At 38.3% G+C, this 21,133-nt stretch overlaps 1 protein-coding gene and 1 pseudogene across 3 annotated transcripts in view; both read right to left on the bottom strand.

The window, feature by feature from the left end:
* Positions 1 to 3,320, bottom strand: part of LOC135770805 (integrin alpha-M-like) — a 164,361-nt gene extending 161,041 nt beyond the window's left edge. For all 3 annotated transcript variants that reach the window (XR_010542775.1, XR_010542774.1, XM_065280616.1), the window contains exon 1: positions 3,271 to 3,320. Coding sequence is in view for 1 of the 3 variants with exons in the window: in XM_065280616.1 (XP_065136688.1) it covers positions 3,271 to 3,307 (37 nt within the window). In the remaining 2 variants the exon portion in view is untranslated. The remainder of the gene's footprint in view (positions 1 to 3,270) is intronic.
* Positions 3,321 to 5,180: 1,860 nt separating this feature from the next.
* On the bottom strand, positions 5,181 to 20,618 carry LOC135770194 (C3a anaphylatoxin chemotactic receptor-like; annotated as a pseudogene).
* Between the last annotated feature and the right edge of the window lie 515 nt (positions 20,619 to 21,133).

Raw genomic sequence — 21,133 nt, 5'->3', positions numbered from 1 at the left:
GTTTATTTTCATAAACAGTACCCAGCAACAGTGGCGCAGTGATACTTATGTAATTTGGTCTGAACCGTGAGGTTACCAGTGTATTTTATCACGGCTTACAACGTGTTTCAACCAATCAGAATGAAGAACCAGAACTGCCCATTTTATAATAATTATTTTACCAATGATGCAGGGGGCAATCCCTAAAATTCCAGCAGTACGCAAAAGCCCCTTTTAGAGCAGTGTCTGGTGCGCATTTTTTATTTTAATCGCGCATGCGCACCTGCGCACCAGGGGCTGATTGCACCAGCTGTCCGTAAGTTACAATGTAGCTTAGTTACGACGTAAATGGGAACTAAGTTACAACTTACGCACTACTAAATGTTTTTGGGTTGCACCATTAAACTTAGTTTAAACGTAACAATACGTTATATGAATAGCGGTCGGAATAAGATGTCAGCCAGATTATATTACATTGAAGAGCTCGTAATTAATTATGAAGAGCCGCAAGTTCGTCAATGAGTTTTCAAGAACTTTTTAATTTTCTGTGTATCCATCAATTAAAATAAGATTTAAAATTTCTTCCTGTTTATTTTCAATTAAAAGTGTAATGTTTTGAGTTCGATAACGTTTGTTTTAACGTCTTTTTTTAACTTTCAGTTTAGGCAGTCAAGAATCAGTTTGAAGTTACGTACTGTTCAGACTATTTCCTGTTTACCCATTATAAGCCTTGTGATTGGGTTAAGAAAATTAGACGTCATTTAATGCCACAACGCACTACTTTACGGAGAGCTTACGACCCACTAGCTACGTCCTGCCTTAAGAACAAATGGTGCAACCGAATAAAGTAAAGAGTTAGTTATAAACTAGCTAGTAGTTACTAAGCCTCTAGTTTGGGCTTTACGTCCCAGTTTAAGTAAGAACTTACGAACGACTGGTACAACCCTACCCAGTTATGTGCATCCCTGTCTATAACCGCTCACAGTCAACTGGTTTATCAAGGATTCAGTTTTCAAAACAACTACGGCTTTGTTCCTTTCGTGAAGTCGAAACGAAATGATCAAAACCTACTTGATCTCCCACAACAACTAACAACTACTCTATTGTCATGCCATGCTCTGATACACACAGGCCCGGGGCCACGAGGGGGAAAAGGGTGCATTGCCACCTCAGATCTGATTTGTGCCCCCCTGTTTAATTTTTGTATTCATGGTTCCAAATAAAATGTTCAATGTTTTGAGATAAATAATAATTTAACCTTTTCCCCAAATGGGACTTATAATTTTCAGTGACGTGACATTACTGCCAGATTCTGCTGAGCCAGACGGACAAGCTCAGCGCTATCATATATCAACACTATGCAGTGTTTTCAACCTCATAATGTTTATTTTAGATTTCAGACAATTAAATACACATAAGCACTGGTAAAACAACAGCCTAACTTTAGTTTGTAAAATAAAAACTGATGTCTGTGGAAGCAGCAATAAAAATATATATTTAAATAAGATAATAGTTTGCAAATAATAAATAAATATTGTTTTCAAATAAAAATTATTTGCCGAAGTGAGTTATTCATATCAGACAAACACACTGGAAGTAACTTTAAAGCAGACATATCATGCTTTTAAATCTGTCCTTTTTACATATAAATCATCTATTTGTGGTCTATGTAAAGCGAAACTGCAATGCTTGGGTCTGAATTCCTCATTATTATAGCCCCACAGGCCCCCTTTCTACCCCTTTTCTGATGTGCATCTGAGAGCAACTCGTTTTGGTACTGTCTTTTTAAATGCACGTCATACCCTGCCCCCACTCCAGGTTGCAGAGGTGACACTCGGTTAAACTCCACCCCGTTCGGCCATTTTTGTAGTTTTATAGCAGAGATACGATTATCTAGCTGCACAGAAACTTTTTATTTACTCGTTATTCACAAAATGTCAACAACGGAAGACTTGTCCATCCAGCCTTATATGTTCGCGCCAGAGTCGGAAACGTACTGAGAGGAAAATGAAGACGACGAACCTGCAGAACAACGTCTTCATATGGAGGTATCGCAATGGTCTGAGGCTGCAGCCTCCGGAGGTCGCATATCTAGGCTGCATACGACATCAAGACGGTCTTATTTCAGAATATTAACAATTATAAAGTTTACTATTATTCTTAGTTAATCGTAAGTTGTTGTAATATGCTCATGACTTGCAAATGTGATGCTCAGTTAACTTAAACCAGGCTTGATGCCCAAAAGGGATCTCCGCAGGCTGCAGCCTTCGGAGTGAGAAACAGCACTGCTAAACCATGACCACCGTGTACTTTACTTTTTTACTTTAAGTTATAAACTGCTTACCGAAGTGCTCTGCTCGTCGTCTCCAAAGAAAGAAGTAATTGACCCCTCAATCAGACGAAGTCTATCGGCAAATCCTTCTTTATACTGGCGGAGATTGGTGAAGTAGTTATCCTTAAAGTGCCTCGGGCACAGAAAAATGACTTTACCCACAGATGTGAGTACATTTCTTACGCTCTCGTAACTTCTGCATCCTTGAGCTTGGACTACAATATCGCAGCGAGAAATATAAAATGGCGGATTGCTCGTAGTGTTGGGCTGGAAGTCGATGTCCTTATTTAGCAGTTCCGCTGCAAATACTGTGACGTAATTGTTCAAAAAACGTAATAGATAATAGAAAAATCAGAACCAGTTGGAAAATATGACCAAAACAGAATATAAAGATATCAACAAAGCACCTGAAGAGACTAATTTCAACTTTTATGTACTTATAAACACTACAAATATACAACAAAATGCATTTAAGAGCCAAGAAAGTGGATTTAGCATGATATGTCTCCTTTAAAGTTTACACATGCTGCCTTGCGAGCTAATTTATTCACGCATACAAACATCTTTAGTTCAGTTTAAAAAGTCAATTTTAGTTTGTGTGTGTGTCGGAGAGATGAGTTCTAACCCCCAAACACCACACCCAACACAAAACACATTCAACAACTTACTTTTAATACAACTTGTGTTTTATTTTAACAGAAAAATCAAATTTAACCCAAAACGACACATAATGTGTTAAAAATATAACACAAAAGTGTAAAAAAATTAACACATCTTTTCTTAAAGTGGGTGTATATATTTTGTGGACATCCTCAAAGGTAAGGTTTTACATAGATCTTGACTTCTTTGTACACACACACACACACACACACACACGCACACACACGCACACACACACACACACATACAAACACAAACGAGTATCTTTACAGGTTGGTGTGTTATTTATTCTGTCTTACCCCAAATCAACAGCAGATAAACGCTCAATCTGTCCATGCTGCACCTCGGATCTTTTTCTATGGAAGGCCTTTAAAGCAAAAACGTGTTAAAATCACGTGTTAACACCCACTACGTGTTTATAGGTGTGTTCGACATCGACTGTGGCTGAATGTAAACGATCGGCGAGATTATTTTAAAAACAACTTATTTCAAAACATCTTTACAACACTACATTTAAGTCAACACTTATTAACATTTATTTAAAATAAAAAGCTATGACAATTTATCGTTGTTTTTTGCAGCTTGTCTTCCTCCTTTGGTCTTCTTGTCCACCAATGGCTTAGATGTTGAGTTGATGTCGTCTCACAAATGCTGTTATTGAAATAAACGTAGGCCGTCAGTAAATGTTTCTTCGCTGTGCCTTGACAGAAACTGAGTTTTCTAAGCCAGTTATTGTTAACTTTAGGTTAACTTTTGTGCTAGCTTACCTGATGCTAACGTTAGCTGGCAACTTTCTTGAACAAACATTGTTTGAAACGCGTTAGTCATCTATTAACAAAACCAGTCACCTTATCAAGCGTCCGGATCCTGCTCACATCACTCGCGGCCGTACTCCACAGTGAAGTAAGTTTTTAAACCCTCAGTAAAGAAATTTCACATCAGGATTGCGTTCCAGCAAAGCCTCCTGCAGGCGGACGGGCGTGCGCTCTACACCTGCGCATTACAGCGCGAGCTGGATACCCATCTACTGTGGTTTCATTATGGTTTGACGTTGTATTAATTATATTTGGATAAAATGTTTCTATTTACACATGCTGCTAATTTTTATTCTACCAATGATGACACCTATTAAAAATTAAGAAATAGCGTGCTGCTTTGTGGTCATTATTGCGTCATTTAAAATAAAATAAAAATAACCAGAGTTTCAGAGTCAACAGGCATATCCGATTGCAAAGCACCACTTCAAATATGCCTGCAGATGTTACCTGGTAAATTGGGAATAAGTTGCTATTTTATTGAACTTGCCTTAAAACACAGATAACCATATTAAATCAGCTGGACTTTTGCATTTTACCACCTCAACACATTTGACACAGACAACACAGCATCTGGAGGATGTATATGATCCTCACCAGTGTTATTTGTTGTATGTTTTTTGTCCTGTGTGTGTCTAATAATGATAATAAAAAATTATAATTGATCAATTGAACTTTGAAGGATAAAGCAAAACAATTTACTATACAGCTATCTAAAGCAATGGCAGCTTCTTAAGACTCAAGGGTGTTATCAAACAAATAATAACACATATGGGTTGACCTGTGAAAACTTAATGTCCTGTATTCATGTGCCAGTTACCAGTTAGGTTTTAAAACATGATAAAGTTAAACTGTATTTAAAACTATAGTGTGAAAGTGGCCATGAACTTCAAGGGTTGAACGGTTATAGTTAACCATTCAAAAATATGTAGTCTACTAATGCTTTCAAAAGATGCTCAACATATATTTTAGATTACATCCTGAGATATTCAAGACTTGTTTGTTGCTTCTTTGTGTTTGAGCAAAAGCACCACAAGAAAATAGTTTCCAATGTGCCAACACAAAATAAGTGCGAGTTAACACGTAATTTTAACACGTTTTTTCTTTAACGGCGTTCCATAAATCACTGGTCTTATCCTCAGACGTCACGCCCACAGAAACGTTGAGACGGTGCTCGCTGCAGAGCCAAACACGTTCAGTGTTGCCAACTTTGCGACTTTTCAGACCCCTTTAACGACTTATTTTCAAAAAAGCGACTAGCGACAAATCTAGCGACTTTTTCTGGCGTTGTTGGAGACTTTTTGTCTTGAAAGTACGTATCATTCACTCTTCTCAACGAGCAGCTATCGCTGCTTCTGTGGGCTCCACCCCATCCCAAAGCACTCACAGGCGGTCTAGTCCTCGCGCAGCAGAGCAGAGTCTCTCCAGCTCCAGTCAGGGCAGGATATGTAGTTCATCTCTCCTGAATTCTGTAACAAATTTCAAATCAGCTGTACTCAAAAGATGTTTAATCGGATTGTGAAAGCTCTCCCAGTATCATTGGTAGCTATGATTAAGCAGGATATTATATACTCAAAGATCATTCCTAACCTAAGACAACTTTGCATCAATGGTATTAATTTTCATGATTATAAATGTGACAACAAGTTTTTAAGAAATTGTTTACTTAACTGCCAAATAAATTCTCTCAAAAGAGATTATATTCTAAAAGATTTTGGTATGGAGACAATAAGAAAGATTAGATGTAAATACTTAAAATTCCCAGTCCCACCAAAGATGAAAGAAATGCAATTTAAAATTTTGAATAGGATTTATCCAACCAATGATTTCTTAAAAAACAGATTCAAAATGGATGTAGGAAATTGTAGCTTTTGTGAAAAGGAACCAGAAGATTTAGATCATCTGTTCGGTGGTTGTGATATCGTACAGAGGTTTTGGCTGGACCTTATACAATTACTTGTGTCCAAAGGAATTCAGATAATGAATCTAACAATTAATGATATAAAATTGGGAATTTTTCACAATGATATCAATGACTTTGGCATTAACAACATCATCCTGATAAGTAAATTTTTCATACATAAATGCCGTTTTTTCAAATTACGTCCTAACATAACACATTGGAGGAATGAGTTAAATCTCTTTTATAAATCTTTGAAATGGTGTAATAATAAGAACGCTGTAAAACTGGCGTCTTTTATAAACATTCTTATTGATTGATTGCCCCTGTGATCAGGGACGGATTGGCAATCTGTGCGTTCTGGAAAAGTCCAGAACGGCCGTTCAACGGAGGGCCGTCGCCCGGCCGATGGCAAAAAAAGTCTAATAAATATGAACAGCCAACAGCAGAGGCACTAATACGATCACTTATATGCTGCTACGTGTAAAAAAACGAGGGAGAAGAGTCGGCCTACTAGTCGTGATTGGTCCACGGATTCCCGGAATTCGCGAGCGTCTATGTTTGCGAGCCTGAGCATCCACAGCCTGGTCATGATGAGGGACAGACCGAGTTAACTTCACATCAGCAAGAGCTAAGTGCCAGTAGTAGCAGGACACGTGACATTATAATATAATATACACGATATAAAAATAAATAAAACTCGCGTGAAAATTAACGTAATGCGCAACTAGTGTTAGAGAAAGACGTGATGTGAGTGTGTGCGCACGCGCGTGTGTGTGTGTGTGTGAGAGGGAGAGGCGCGGGCGCGATTGAACAGTGGAAACATAAAAACAATACATACTCTGTCATTTTGTCTGTGGGTGGACATTAATCGTATTGCATTGGTTTTCATTTCTTTCATTGACTTTATTGTATATGAGAGGTTGTAGTGAGCTCACATTTTCTGCTACAATGAAGACTAAGGTATTGAATTAAACGGGTAAATATCAGGCATGCATTGCAACCACTCTAAACGTGCTAATAAGAAAGGGGGCTAAATAATTGACCAAATATTAGTTTAACAAAAAAATCCTAGCTTGCACTTTCTGTCTGTCTTCCATCAGAGTTTTTCCTTGTCTTTCATATGTGTTTAGTATTGTGGAATTGGCAAATACCTGGTGGTTGTTTGTGAAAGCTGTACAGACAAAATTAATAGGCCTAGCTATTTTCATTATTTCACAGCCTTATTATACATCAGAGTGTAATATGACATGGACAAAATATTAAATATCCTTGTCTAATAGTCTGACAGTATTGTGGCATAGTATCAGGACATCCTTGTGTCTGTTGTGCACGGCTAGGGGCGAATGGCCGGATGATGGGCCTATTTGGGAAAAAGTCCAGGGCTGTTTTTTAGCCCCAGTCCGTCCCTGCCTGTGATTTGGTTTCTTTTGAATATATATTTTATTTATGTTTTTTTTTTTTTTTTTTTTGCCTTATTTCTATGCCCCATGTTCTTCTACCCTTTACGTATGTATTTGATAAGATACAAATGATTTATAGAAAGAAGTTATATTGTACCTATTTTGTTTGTAATTGCTTTGTAAATAAAAAAACAAAAAAAAAAAAAAAAAAAAGAAAAAAAAAAAAAGTTCATCTCTCCGCATCCAGACGGCATAATCGTGCATGCGGGAAGCCGGAGCTGCCTGATCCCGCGATGGTTTGCATTTATGGTGGGATGTAAATAAATGGTCTTTCAATAAAATAAATCACTGTACAAAAATAAATGTATTTGAGCAGCAGCACCTTCAGACAAAGTGAACGGAGTTGACGTGTTAATGAGCTATATACGTTACCTGCAATTTAAACAACGTTTCCCATAATTTTATCAGTTTATCTTCATATGTTTTAAAGCGGGACTATTTGGACATATAGGCTAAACATGAAGATTGTTTCATGAGAACAGAAGCAGATAAATGAACGAGAAAACATTTTTATTAATTCATGTGTATTAAAATTACATTTGTGACCGTTCATAGAGAAAGAGAAATTTGAAAAAGCCAATGTAGTAAGAATGCAAATACGACGTGATGACGTCACTGTTATGCTAATGAGGCAATGACGTAATCTAGCGACTTTCCAAGCAAGCTTTAGCTACTTTCCATTGAAAATAGTTGGCAACACTGCATACGTTGTTATTAAGCTTTTACTTCATGCCATTTGTCACAGAACCGTACTGAGCATGTTGAAAATAATCAGTCATAGTCATGTCAAAGATTAGAGAAAAATAGGGCATATGCCAGCACTTGTGCACATTTCCTTACATACGGTTGAACTCGCCCTTCCCGCCCACCCACTAGATCCAGCGAGGGGAGCTGGAGTTCAAGAGAGTTCAACCTTTGTTGAAATAAACAGGATTTCCAGGAGAAAAACAAAGAAAACAAAGCTTTGATGTTCCATTGAGGAAGAGAATCAGTCGTGTTCACGTGGATAAGTTATCATGATCAGCTATAAACATTGGATTCTCAAAAATATGCAAAGTTAGCGGTATAGACTATCTAAAAGATGTCCAAGAGTTGTACTTGAGGCAGTTACTGGAGTGAAAAAGTTTGGTTCTCCTGAATTGCTTGTAGTAGGTATGTTGCTAAAATTTTCAAAATGGTTAAATGGTAAAACAAGTCGTTCAGATAGAAAATCTGGAAAAAAGCTTTTAAATGAGACCAAGATCATGTTTATGGGTTCAAGAATAACAAAATACTGGCCATTTGAAAGTCGAAAATCATCACTTTATTTTCTCCCATGTTTTTCCATTAAAATTCCAGAAAATTTGTACCGAATCATGAAAATTATAAAGTTTTTTGCTATAACTTTTTTCATTTTTGAGATATTGACCTGAATATTACAGGATAAGCTGTTACACTAGTTACACCAAATAACACTCTTTATTTAGAATATCGCTAATAACCCCAAGATTGGCTCAAAGATCTCATTAGTTTTTAACCAAAGGGTTTCGTATCTAAACTCCTTTACAAGTTTTAGATTAAAAACAAAAATATTCAATTCATAACTATTTTATTGTTTTACATTTACATTACATTTCGCACACATTCCACACAGACATCTACTACATGGCTATACTTCTGCTTCACATTCTTTGTCCAATTAAGCAGATTTTGGGGGTGTTAACTCGCGTGGTCGTCATTCAAATTTATTAAAATTTCGTTCACTTGTAGTTTAGCAATTAAACTTAATGTCTATTACAATTTCAAGAATGTCTTTACTCAACTTCAGCAAAAACAACAACGATTTTACAAACAACATACTTTGACGAGCTCGCAAGGCCACTAGTTAAACATGAAAGGTTGTGACTGAAAACGAGAAGGTACCTATGGTTCTTCCGGTGATGTTAACAATAAAAACTCAGAAATTTCGCCATCAACAAACCAACAGAAGCATTATTTTCCACAACACCGCACGCCGCCTTACGCCCCATCCAGACAGCCAGCGACCAGCAGTAGCAGTAGCAGAGCGACGCAATCTCATTAATTTCAATGGAAACCAGGCGACTTCCGGTGACATGAGCGAAAGTGACCGTTGATGACCGTATGGCCGTGTCCAGCGACGCGAGAAAGATAAGAAAAGTTTAACTTTATGCAAATGTTGAGCGAATTTCGGGAGCGACTACCAATGAGAACGAAGCAGTGGAGTTAACGTCATCCTTCTCTCGTCAGTTACTTGCGTGGATGGTACTCATTTGTTTATGACAAGCAGATTTAGAAACGCCTCAATGAAAGAGACGGGCGACACACAGCGATAACGTCGCTTGCTGTCTGAACGAGGGGTTAGGAAATCTCAAGTTTCGTTGAGCGGAACCAAAAAGTCAGCCGCGACAGCGGAGTTAGCAACATACCTGCTTGTAGGTGTTAAAAAGTGAAGAGATTTGCTTTAAACAGATGTTTAACGGGAGCGTTTCATCAGTGTGGCTGTTGATGAAGTGCACAACGTTGTTCTATGGTGAGTAATGTTGTTTATTTAGATGCTATTCGGTTGCGGCTGGTTATTTTAATACCTGACTTGTTGCCAGCCGGCTCGTTATTGTGGGGAGTCCGAAACGTGACGCTAGATGATAAACAAACTGTGATTGGTTGTTTGACATGTCGGTCAAACAGCCTTGTGGGCGGGCTTTGTCCATAAAAGCAGCGAAAAACCAGACATTCAGTATTGAAGGGCTGACTGCCTGAGACTACCTAATCACAGACCAGTACTCAAGGGCGTAACTTTGGGTCTACCATTGGGGGGGTTAAACTTGTGGCATATTTATTTATTTATATAATAATTTTCTTGTGTAAAAGGTGACATGCTAATTTGCCGTTCCTGTATTAGAAATACATTGTGATACCTTTACTGATTTAGACTACTTAACGCAAATGCAGCTGTTCACTTGATTATTTATGCCATAATGACACAGTAGTTAAATTAAGTGTTTAAGCACTAGCCAGCAGTGGCAGCTTTCACTTAATTGATTTTGTGTGTGTGTTCAATATTTTATTAAAAAAGAAACAAGAACTTAAAGATTAATCAATTGCATCACTGTATTGGCACCTGCATGCAGCAAACGAATTATAAACAATTCAACTCTCAATACATTACACAATACAGGGTGGCACACTGGAGTGCAGCTTGCACCTTTATTCAGAACATTTCACATATTAGTGGGCATCACCACAACTCACCATCCACTAACAAAATCTAAACAAACGCATGTAAATACAATACAATACCTGTTTACGTCTCGGTGTAAAAGAAATTAACTGTGCACACACTGACTTCTTAGTTAAGAGGTCCAGTTTGTCCTGATGGATGTGAAACACTGCAACATGCTTCAGCCTCTGCTTTATCATAGTTGTGCGACTTGGTATTAATAAGGGGCTGTTTACTTGGAATTAAGATGTGTTTTCATCGATCGGATCACAAGTGGACGAGAGAAACACATTACGTTTACACCTGGTATTTAAATCCGTCTCTTTTGTCCACTTTCAACCGCTTCTGTCCTGAATAATGTGAGGGGGCGATCTGTGAGACGGTGGGCGAGTATCTCTGCTGTCATTCAAACACGTGCGGGAGTAATTATGAGTTTATATGGACGCAAAATAATATTTTAATATATATGTCGGAGTCCGCTGCTTGTTTAGCAAGTAAACATGCTGCACAGTGTGTTGTATGTGTATATCTCTGATATTTCAGCTCAATTGATGAAATAGGATCGAGCAACTTTCACACGCTTTCAAAACGAAACTACGGAGATCAGCTGCTTTTGTGTTATCAATGTACAAGGGGTACATTACAGATTATTTAAAATATAATACTATCTTTCTTGCTGGCAAATGAAATTAATAAAAGAAAACGAAAAAAAAGTGTTAATTCGGAATATTTCATATTTATTTTAATCTGAAAGATGTGATGATATTGGGGGGGTTATATTAGCTGGATTTGATTTTTGCGGGGGTCATGACCCCCGTAACCCCCGTGCAAATTACGCCCATGCCAGTACTTTACAACAAAGTTGAGAAAGTCATGGAAAATACTGGATTATCTGAGCATCATGTCCATGCAAAGGCAGCTCAAATGGGCTCTATCATGCAGACTTTGAAACAGCAAACAGGGAAAACAGTAAATATCATGACTTACATACTGTAGCATCCTGCTAACTTCAGCCAACTTCGTTTGCCATAAGTCCTGGAAAAGCACACAGTGTAAACTCAACCATGATCACTTCCTACTGCTCAATCTGGTCCAAGCTTCTTAATCCTTTATTTATTCTTCCAACTGAACGTCTTGTAAAGGGTGATTTTGTAAGGATAAAATCATATTTTCCTTTATCTCAACAAGATATTTCACTTGCTTTCACTGATCAGTACTGTATCTAGCAGTTATATGGCAATCTGCAACGCGGTTATAAGAGACTCTGAGAATGATCCAATCACATGAGGTAAAATTGTGATTAACATTGGATGACGAACCCTTTCCACTTTTATATTTGTGTTTTTGGAAATACTTGTAAAATGTTTTACATGTTTAATGTTTGAATTGTTAGGTGGCAGTTATGTGAGCTTTAAGTAAGGATGCTAAAATATATGTCAAGCTTTACTGAACACTTTTGGGCATTCTCCCGTACAGGGTTTAGATTAATCCAGGACTAGGCCTTGGTTATATTAGGACATTTGGGTAGTTTTTGCAAACAAACCTTACAAAAAACCAGGGGCGTAACTATCGGTAAGCAGGGTAAGTGTTGCTTACGGGCCCGGACCAATCAGGGGCCTGCCCGACTGGAAGAATTTGATCGACAGTCGGCGGGCCCTATCACATATTTGTTACTATCCGCTTTTCCCAGACTTTCTCATAGGTTTTCAAAAGGCTTGTTCACCTTCATGCGGCGCCACAAGAACCGGCAGCCGGGTGACGTCAAAGTTCCGCGAGAGCGATTTAAAAGCAAATTCCTCCGTATGGTTTCGCAAATCACTCTCGCGGTAGTTTGATCACTCTTGGCTGTCAATTCTTGCGGTGCAAGAAGCCGAACAAGCCATCGCCCAATGAAATCACCGCTAGCGAAAGAGCCCAACCAATCACAGCCCAGAGTTTCTGTGCACGTTTGAAATCGGCTGGTTTGTATCTTTTGGTTTCTTTGCACAAACAAGAAACGATAACGCTTTAAATACCCAAACACTACACCAGACACCTAAAGCAAAGCACAAAGTGCAGCAGTAAGTAAACACATGATTTTAAACGGTATGGATCGATCCTGCGTATGTAATGAATGAGCTGGGTTTTGTCTGAAGTTTAGAGCTGCTGTGTGCATCATGCCATCCAGAACTGAAGCCCGGAAAATGCCTCTACAAATTATAATGTGGTTATAATGTAACACTATAGCATATAATGTAAATTAGCATCTTTTTTATGTATTTAGACCTTGGTGTATGTGTGTGTAGACATAGCAGTGCGTAACAATATGTTTTATAGTGTGCTGTCACCAGCAGTGTTTTTTCATATGTTATGGTGCGCTGTCACCAGTGTTATGTTTTTGTTGTGGTGCGCGTAGGCTATTTCTGATTTTGTCAGTCATCTAATGTCTCTATGATCCTGTCCTGTCCCATTCATTGTAGCCTGCTTGTGGACATTGCGTCATCACGTGCTGTGGTAAAGGGCCCGCCTTGATAATCCTGCTTAGGGTGTTGGTTCGTTATGCTGCTGCAAAAAACATTACCTGTGTCCATCTTGAGATAAAACAATTGTTCTGATATATGTTAAGAAATGTCAGTGGAACATGATTTTAAATTAAGACAACTCAAACGTGCATTTTAGTCTGAAACTTGGATAAACCCTGTCCAGGAAATCGCCCCTTGGTGAGGCACACTAATTTACTTAGATTTTACATTAAAATTTTCACAAAATATTTGCAATTGTTTTATTGTAATACTTTAATATTTAAAATAATTATTTTCTAATGTCTACTGTGCACGTGTATGCCGATCATTTATCTATATTTAAAATTTTAACGTATGACAAATATTTTTTTTATAAATGTTAGAAAATAGCTTGAGTTTTTCATGTAAATAGATTTTTTATTTTCTATTAGGACAACTGGAAATAAACAGTTCAGTATGGTTCCTTACCAATATAATTTTGCCAATATACATTTTCACATTGGATTAATTAAAAAAGAATGCTACCACAATTTCAAAAAAGTTAATGGGGCAAAAAGCATGGTCTCTTAATTCAATTGGGTCAACATATTATTTTACATTGAGCTTATGTTTATAGATCGTTGGCACAATTGATAAATTAAATTAATAGAAAATGTATTGGCCCAAGTAAAAATTTTCAAGGTTTTTAGTTTTGTACTTTTTTTTTCATTTTTACAGTGTAAAGTGGGATATTAAATGTTTTTTTTCAGTTTGTCACACAACAAAATATGTGTTTTTTAAACATGCTGTATATTACTGTCGCTCCTCAATGCCCTGCCTCCCTGAAACGCGTTGCTTGGGCACAAAGCTCATCATTCTGAAAGGCGCAGTGTCCTGTGATTGTTCAGCTGTAACAGTACGTTGTGATTGGCCTAAATACCTCTGTTGTCAGCCGGAAATGTGACGCTCCTTGCCAAGATCAGCTTCCAGTGCAATATTGACAGGAGTTAATATTGTCCTTACTACCTTATCAGTACGAGCCGAATCTGTAGTGTTGTAGTCAAGACCACCTAAACTGAGACCAAGTCATGACCGAGACAAGATCAAGACTTTAAATGGTCGAGACCAAGTCAAGACCAAGACCAGTGCAAGTCACTGCATCAAAACACTTATGATAAGTAGTGGAAAATGCATAATGATTAGGCACTTCTTGTCTGTGTGTGTGTGCGTGTGGGTGTGTGCGTGCGTGCATGTGTGTGTGTGTATGTGATTTTGGTTAGACGACAGTTGTAGGTTACAGTTTGACAAAAGCACAATGTTTTGTTTTATTGCAACTGTACACAAATATAAGCAAGCACTTTGCCGTTTTTTATGATGTCCCATATGAACAAAATGACAGAGTATGTATTGTTTTTACGTTTCCACCGTTCAATCGCGCCTCTCTCTCACACACACGCACACACACACACACACACACACACACACACACACACACACACACACACACACACACACATCACATCTCTCTCTAACAGTAGTTGCGCATTACGTTAATTTTCACACGAGTTTTATTTATTTTTATATCGTGTATATTATATTATAATGTCACGTGTCCTGCTACTACTGGCACTTACAGGACCTCTAGCTGGTGTGAAGTTAACTCTGTCTATCCCTCATCATGACCTGGCTGTGGATGCTCAGGCTCGTGAATTCAGGCTCGCGAATTCCGGGAATCCGTGGACCAATTGCGGCTAGTAGGCCGACTCTTCTTTTTCTACTTTTTTTACACGTATAAGTGATCGTATTAGTGCCCCTGCTGTTGGCTGTTCATATTGCATTATTAGACCTTTTTTGCCGGACTTTTCCAGAACGCACAGATTGCCAATCTGTCCCTGTGCCCCAGGAGTCGCTGAAATTGTTTCATCGGACCGTGTTTTTGCCTTTGAAGGTATTTAAAGGGACAGTAAGTAGGGTTTTAAGTGTTTAATTTATCAAAATCTATTTCTTTATTCATAAATATGTCCTCGTTGGTGTCAAATGACCTCTGCCAGTGATCTGACTTTTCTTTGTAAGCTTAGAATTTCTTCTCTTTACTTACATCGAACAAATCCAAGGGGCTCCCATGTCGTTCTGCCGTATTGATTAACTATAATAGCAGAAAGGGACAAAAAGCACTAGCCTAACAACGAGTTTCCACAACGCATTTTTATTCAGAACACATGAACCAGCTGAAACAGACAAGGAGATCAGTGATTACATAACAGCTACCGCAGTTGCAACACGCATTTGGAAAAGCGAGGCGCTAGAGAGCACTATTTGTTTAAATGCAAAATACAATTTCACCACTAGATGGGGGTAAATACTACTTATTGTCCCTTTAAGCAAGCCAGTATCAACTGTACACACGCTTCTTTTAGGTGTGCTGTTAGATCGACTGAGTCCAGTTTCATACAGAGAAAAGAAATCCTCTGCACGGGACAAAGTTTGCTCTCTTCGCAGTTAACCCTAAGACCCAAACAAGCGAGTTACTTGAGCACTAAATCTCTGTGTTTGCAAAGTGTCTGACGAGAGTGCAATTCTAAGCCATTGGCGTTCGTTGGTGTTCTAGTAGCTTCTCGAAGTGCGTTCCCAATTCGCCTGTCACGACGTGACTTCGTAGTGACCGACTGAAAGTTCGTTCTGATATTTTAATGGTTTTACCATAGTTAAGGTAGAGGTTTAAGGCTGTACCTTAGTTTGTTGAACAATAAGATAAAGACACAATTTAGCATAAAATGACCTTTATATTGAGAACTGTTACAACATTTTTAAGCAGGAAATAAACAGTTTTTTTTTTAGTTATGAGGGCTTAAATTAAAATTTAAAATTAAAAATGCACTAATAGCATTACACCATAATGGTTGTGCATAAATAAAGATAAACATTCAGTGAGGTTAACTTGTAAGAAATTGTAGATTGATTTTTCACTTCCTCTTCATCGATACATTGAGCTGTTGGCAAGAGTTTGGGATGGACTTTCTGTTTGTCTGAACACATGAGAATGGAGGAGTATTTGAGAAATCTTTTTCCAAATTTTCAAAATTATGCCTCCAATCATCTAAAGATTGAAGCTAAAAAATTTTCTCTTTTTGCCAGCAAAGGATCAGATGCTTTTTTCTTCTGTCTGTACACTTAGTACCTGTTGACATTGAGAGTTGTGAGGAAGTGAAGTTGATCTCAATCCCAGATGCTCCTCAGTAAAAGCCCCCTCAAACACCAGCAGGAGAGACTTTTTAAGTTTCTTCTTATACTCATCACACATGAACATATAGAGAATGGGGTTCAGACAACTGTTAAAATAAGCAAGACAGTCTACTAAAGGTGCTGCAGCAATAAGTTTCTCTCTAGCAATGGAACAGTTATTTGAACTTTTGTAACAAAAATTGTAAACGTGGAAAGGAAACCAGCATATGAAAAAAGCCAGAATTACAGATAAAATCCGGTACGGACGAAGCTGCTTTCCTATTTTGAGATGTTTTACCCGCACACCAATAGCTATGTATGAAGATGCAATGATTATAAAGGGAATTACAAATTCAACAATGAACCTGTATGTGTACATAGACAAAGAGATATTGGTGGAATTTTCTTTGTTAATTACATATTGAGCAATGCCAAAAGGGAGGCTGCAGCAGATGGCTAAAATCCACACAAATACACTGATGATTCTGGCTTTGACTAAAGTTCGTTTGTTCTGAGCCCAAACAACAAACCATGTGCACAGACATCGATCCACACTGATAACTGTCAGAAGGAAAACACTTGCAGACATATTTAGTTCAAAACCAAAATACAAGCATGCATTCATGTGTTTGTTCAAATCCAAAAGTATACTTTGGTCAAAGGCAACAACAATGTCATAAACCAAGAACATAATATAAAGAAAATCTGCAATTGCCAAGTTGAGAAACCAAATGGAGTTGACTGTCGTCTTCATTTTGTGGCCGGTCACAAAGATAACAAGTCCATTTCCAACGACACCTACGACTAACATGACGAAATATATGCATATCTTGAAGATTTTAATGTTTGATGAATTTTCTTCTGACTTTGTGTATGTTGTTTCATTGGTCTGATCTTGAGGTCCCAAAGTTGTGCCAACTGCAAAAAGAATAGATAATTAACAATGTTGATGATGGTACTATTCACTCAGAATTACCTTATTGTATTTCACAAGTTCGCATTTACATGTTGTGTTGGGAACGTTACTTTAAAGTTATAGTTACTAATTACTTCTCAAAAATAGTAACTGAGTTAGTAACTGCGTTACATTATTATAAAAGTAATTAATTACCAGGAAAAGTAATTACTGCGTTACTTAAAAAAATCTAATATTTCAAATAACTTGAATACCCCTTACAAATTAAATATGTTAAATGACTAAAATGAATACTAAAGAGAAATCACAAATTTTTTGGCAGCATGTGACGATTTGAGGTGCTTTATTAGATCAGAATTACTTGCCACAGACGTGGAGAGACTTTTTCTTCATGGGCATAAGTTGCACATTACACAAACATTATTGCCTTTCACCTCAACAATGGAAAAGTAGTGCTTTATACTTCGTGTTTGCGATCGCTACCTTTGAGCTTGTTGTACTTGCCATCACCCTGTCGCCGGTGTTTTCGGAGTGATTGATGCGCGATGACCGGGCTGCCTGTCAGTGCTTTGAGATGGGGCACAGTCATCAGCAGCACCGCTGCTCGTTGAGAAGACAAAACGACGCGTATTTTCATGTCAGTCTACAAATGTCTCCAACCACGTCAGAAAAGATAGCTAGATTTGTCCTATAAAGTCGATAAAGTGATAGAAAGTTGCTAAATCTAGCAACAAAGTGACAAAGTTGCTCAGACTTTTTTACACTGCTCGCTCGCTCAGACTCAGTCGGACTGTGCGAGTGGGCATGCCTGTTTGTGAACTCTGCCTTTGGTTGGCTAACGTTGGAGACTAAGCCAATCACCATCAGCTATGTGGTTCTCCCACCCCCTCTAACACACAGACACACCAATCAGCATCAGTTATGTTTCTCCCAACACACACACACGAGAAAATCAGTGTTTGGCTGAGAGAGTGAGCATACGCGGGTGAAAATCACTACAGTGAGATCAATTTTAGTAATGCGCAGCATTTTAATGTCAGTAACGATAACGGCGTTATAACGGGGGAAACAGTAATTTATTTGATTACTCGTTACTGAAAAAAATAACGCAGTTACTAACGCCAATTACTTATAACGCCGTTATTCCCATCACTGTTTACATGTAATCAATATAATTTAAAGGATATTTGGCGTGCTATCCGAGGGCAGGGCTCCGAGCTCAGAATTTTAGCCCAAACCTAGAGTACTCGCCCCTCTTCAACTGGGATAGATGTACCAGCAGAGAGTAAGGCGGAGGTGGAGGAGAGATGCTGCTGCAAAAACTGTCAAAGGTGAGGGACTGATATAGACACCTCTTTGCGCTGATTGGTTGAATTACATGACCATTCAACCCAGTCTCACCCCATGTCGTCAATATTTGACGACACTTGACCATTCGTCAATATGTGACGCGGAGGGTATACCTTTCGCGTCATTTTTTGACGAACTGGGGACTTCAATACTATTACGTCCGTTGCATTCTCTTCTCCTATTTTCTTACCAATTTCGCGTCGGTTTAGGGTTAGATTTACATAATGACATCCCTACCCAAACCTAACTCTAACCCCAACGCCAAGTGACAACTGTTTCTAACCCCAACGCCAGGTGACAACTGTTTAATTTCGCGTACACTGTTTAATTTCGCGTACACTGTTTAATTTTGCGTAATCTAACCCTAAACCGACGCGAAAATGGTAATAAAATAGGAGAAGAGAATGCAACGGACGTAATAGTATTGAAGTCCCCAGTTCGTCAAAAAATGACGCGAAAGGTATACCCTCCGCGTCACATATTGACGAATGGTCAAGTGTCGTCAAATATTGACGACATGGGGTGAGACTGTGTTACAACATTCTCCTCCCGAACTTAGTTAAATAAACTTTATTTCATATTGTGTGTGTGTGTGTGTGTGTGTGTGTGTGTGTGTGTGCATAATAAGCAGCATAAAATGGACATATTTATTTAATAAGTAAAGAATAATTGACGATAGAAAAATAATGTACACCCGATGTGGTGATGTGGCCACGACGTGAAGCGGAATCAACGGCCTGGAGTCAATTATTCCGCTTATACTATGGTTACCACACCTCAAGACATCGATCAGATGATATATTTAAAGGAATTTGTCAGATTTTGTACTTAAATCGTTATTGTGAGTAAGACATCTCATCCCACGCTCTTCCAAAAAGTCATTTTAAAGTTGGCAATGGAGGCTTGAGCCGTTGTTCTAATGCAGTTATTAATGAAGTTATTAAAAAAACTCTCGCCTGTCAAGCTCTTCCTGTGTCGCTGTCAGAGGATGAAGACAGAAGACGTGGCATCAGGTGGGCATTTAGTGAGGAACTTTTTGAAACTTTTAACTGGGCAAATCGGGTCACTTGTGTTGGCAAACATGAATCCTCGGTAGCAGTCTTTTTTGGGATCATTGGGCTTTTGTGGTTTTTTGCTTCTGCATTCTGCAAGCAAACATATTCACCTCCATTTTCATTTTTTTTTTAATAACGAATGAATGCTGTCTTAACTCTCGGTTTCCCTCACGCCCCCTCCTCGCAAGGTTCAGCTCTATGTCAAACCAGACCTTTCTAACCAGTCCGACTGCTGTGTCTGGTGACAGATACAGAGAGTTACAAATGCGCTGTATTTCAGCAGTGGAGATGGGAGGATGATGAGTACTGACGTCTTTCCCAGCCTTTCAAAACTTTTTGAGGACGGCCCTGAATACGTCGTTGGATGACTTAAATTCCGACTGACCAATGATGTTGTATTTGGATATATAGCAGTCCGGTCCAGCTCTAATAACACTTGACACTGAAATACTCTGCGCCAGATGCGTTTCGTACAGTGGCATAGAAAGCTCGCAGCTGGGTATTTTAAGTGTCTGCCTCCTATGTTCGCCGTGCGTTTCCCAGAAAGTAATTGCACACCTCAGAACATTCATCAGCCAATCAGATTCAAGCATTCAATGGACCCGTAGTATAAATGTTATTACATCCATATTATGCTCATAACTGTTTTACCCTGAAAACAGATCACTGTGATTTCCCAAAATGGTCTCTTTGCAGCTGGAGCCTTTTGACTCCTTTCTTACTTTTAAACACTAGATTTTCCTTATATAAAATTATCTCTAATCAGCCATTATCTTTTGGACACTGGTATTCTGCTTGTTTTTGGCTTTTGCTCTGCCAATGAAAATTGGAACTACATGTGGTCTGTAAAAAACACATTTTATAATAAGAAGCACAAACTGAATTTTGAATTAAGAAAAGTTACAAACAAAGAAAAATAAAACAGTAAATAAACATTTTTCTCAATTATGATGAATCAGAAGATAAAAAAACAACATTTACACTAACAGTGTTACAACATAATTGTTGTGTATAACAAAACGAAAAGATAAACATTCCGTGAGTCACAATAACACAATTCTCATTTGCTAAGACACACAGATCTGAGATCTAAGAAACTGGTTTTTATCTTTAACTTCTAAGCACAGCAGAAGAGTTTGCATGCAAAAGTTTTAACACATTTCCATTTGTTTCACACCTTTGTCAAAACATTTACCACAGATCTCTTTGAAAGACCCAAACGCTTCCATTCTATGTGGCCACAAGCCTCTCGTCAGGCCTCCCAACAGGTACAATGGCACTGATAAGTTAAGTTGCCATTGTCTCTTTACACAAATAGCATCCCCTGTTGGCAAACGCTATTTATATTAGCTCCTCATCCCCACCAATGTCTGGTCGTCTTACACAAAGCTCTGACGTCTCTTCAGCAGTATTTAATTCACAGGAAAGTTCTAGATCTACTATTATTTACTATTCTCTAAAGCTGGGTTTACATTTTGCATTAACATGCGATCTCTGTGATCCAACCACACAGATCGGATCATCAGTATATCAGGACACAGTGCTTTTACATTTGTCATCATCGAAGTGGCTTCTGTATCTGGATGTGTGACCGGATCCCGTGCGGGGCTACAGCTGTTTTAGCTACATGATTTGGGGGCTCAGAATTTTACTTCAAGACCACAACTGATGGCACATCACAAATGTATTTTTTATCATTAATTTTATGAAGCACGCACACACACACACACACACACACACACAC

The sequence above is a fragment of the Paramisgurnus dabryanus genome, chromosome 8 (assembly GCF_030506205.2).
Source record: "Paramisgurnus dabryanus chromosome 8, PD_genome_1.1, whole genome shotgun sequence".
Taxonomy (NCBI): Eukaryota; Metazoa; Chordata; class Actinopteri; order Cypriniformes; family Cobitidae; genus Paramisgurnus; species Paramisgurnus dabryanus.
The sequence above is the reverse complement of the archived record's forward strand: the minus strand, read 5'-3'. Positions and strand labels throughout refer to the sequence as shown.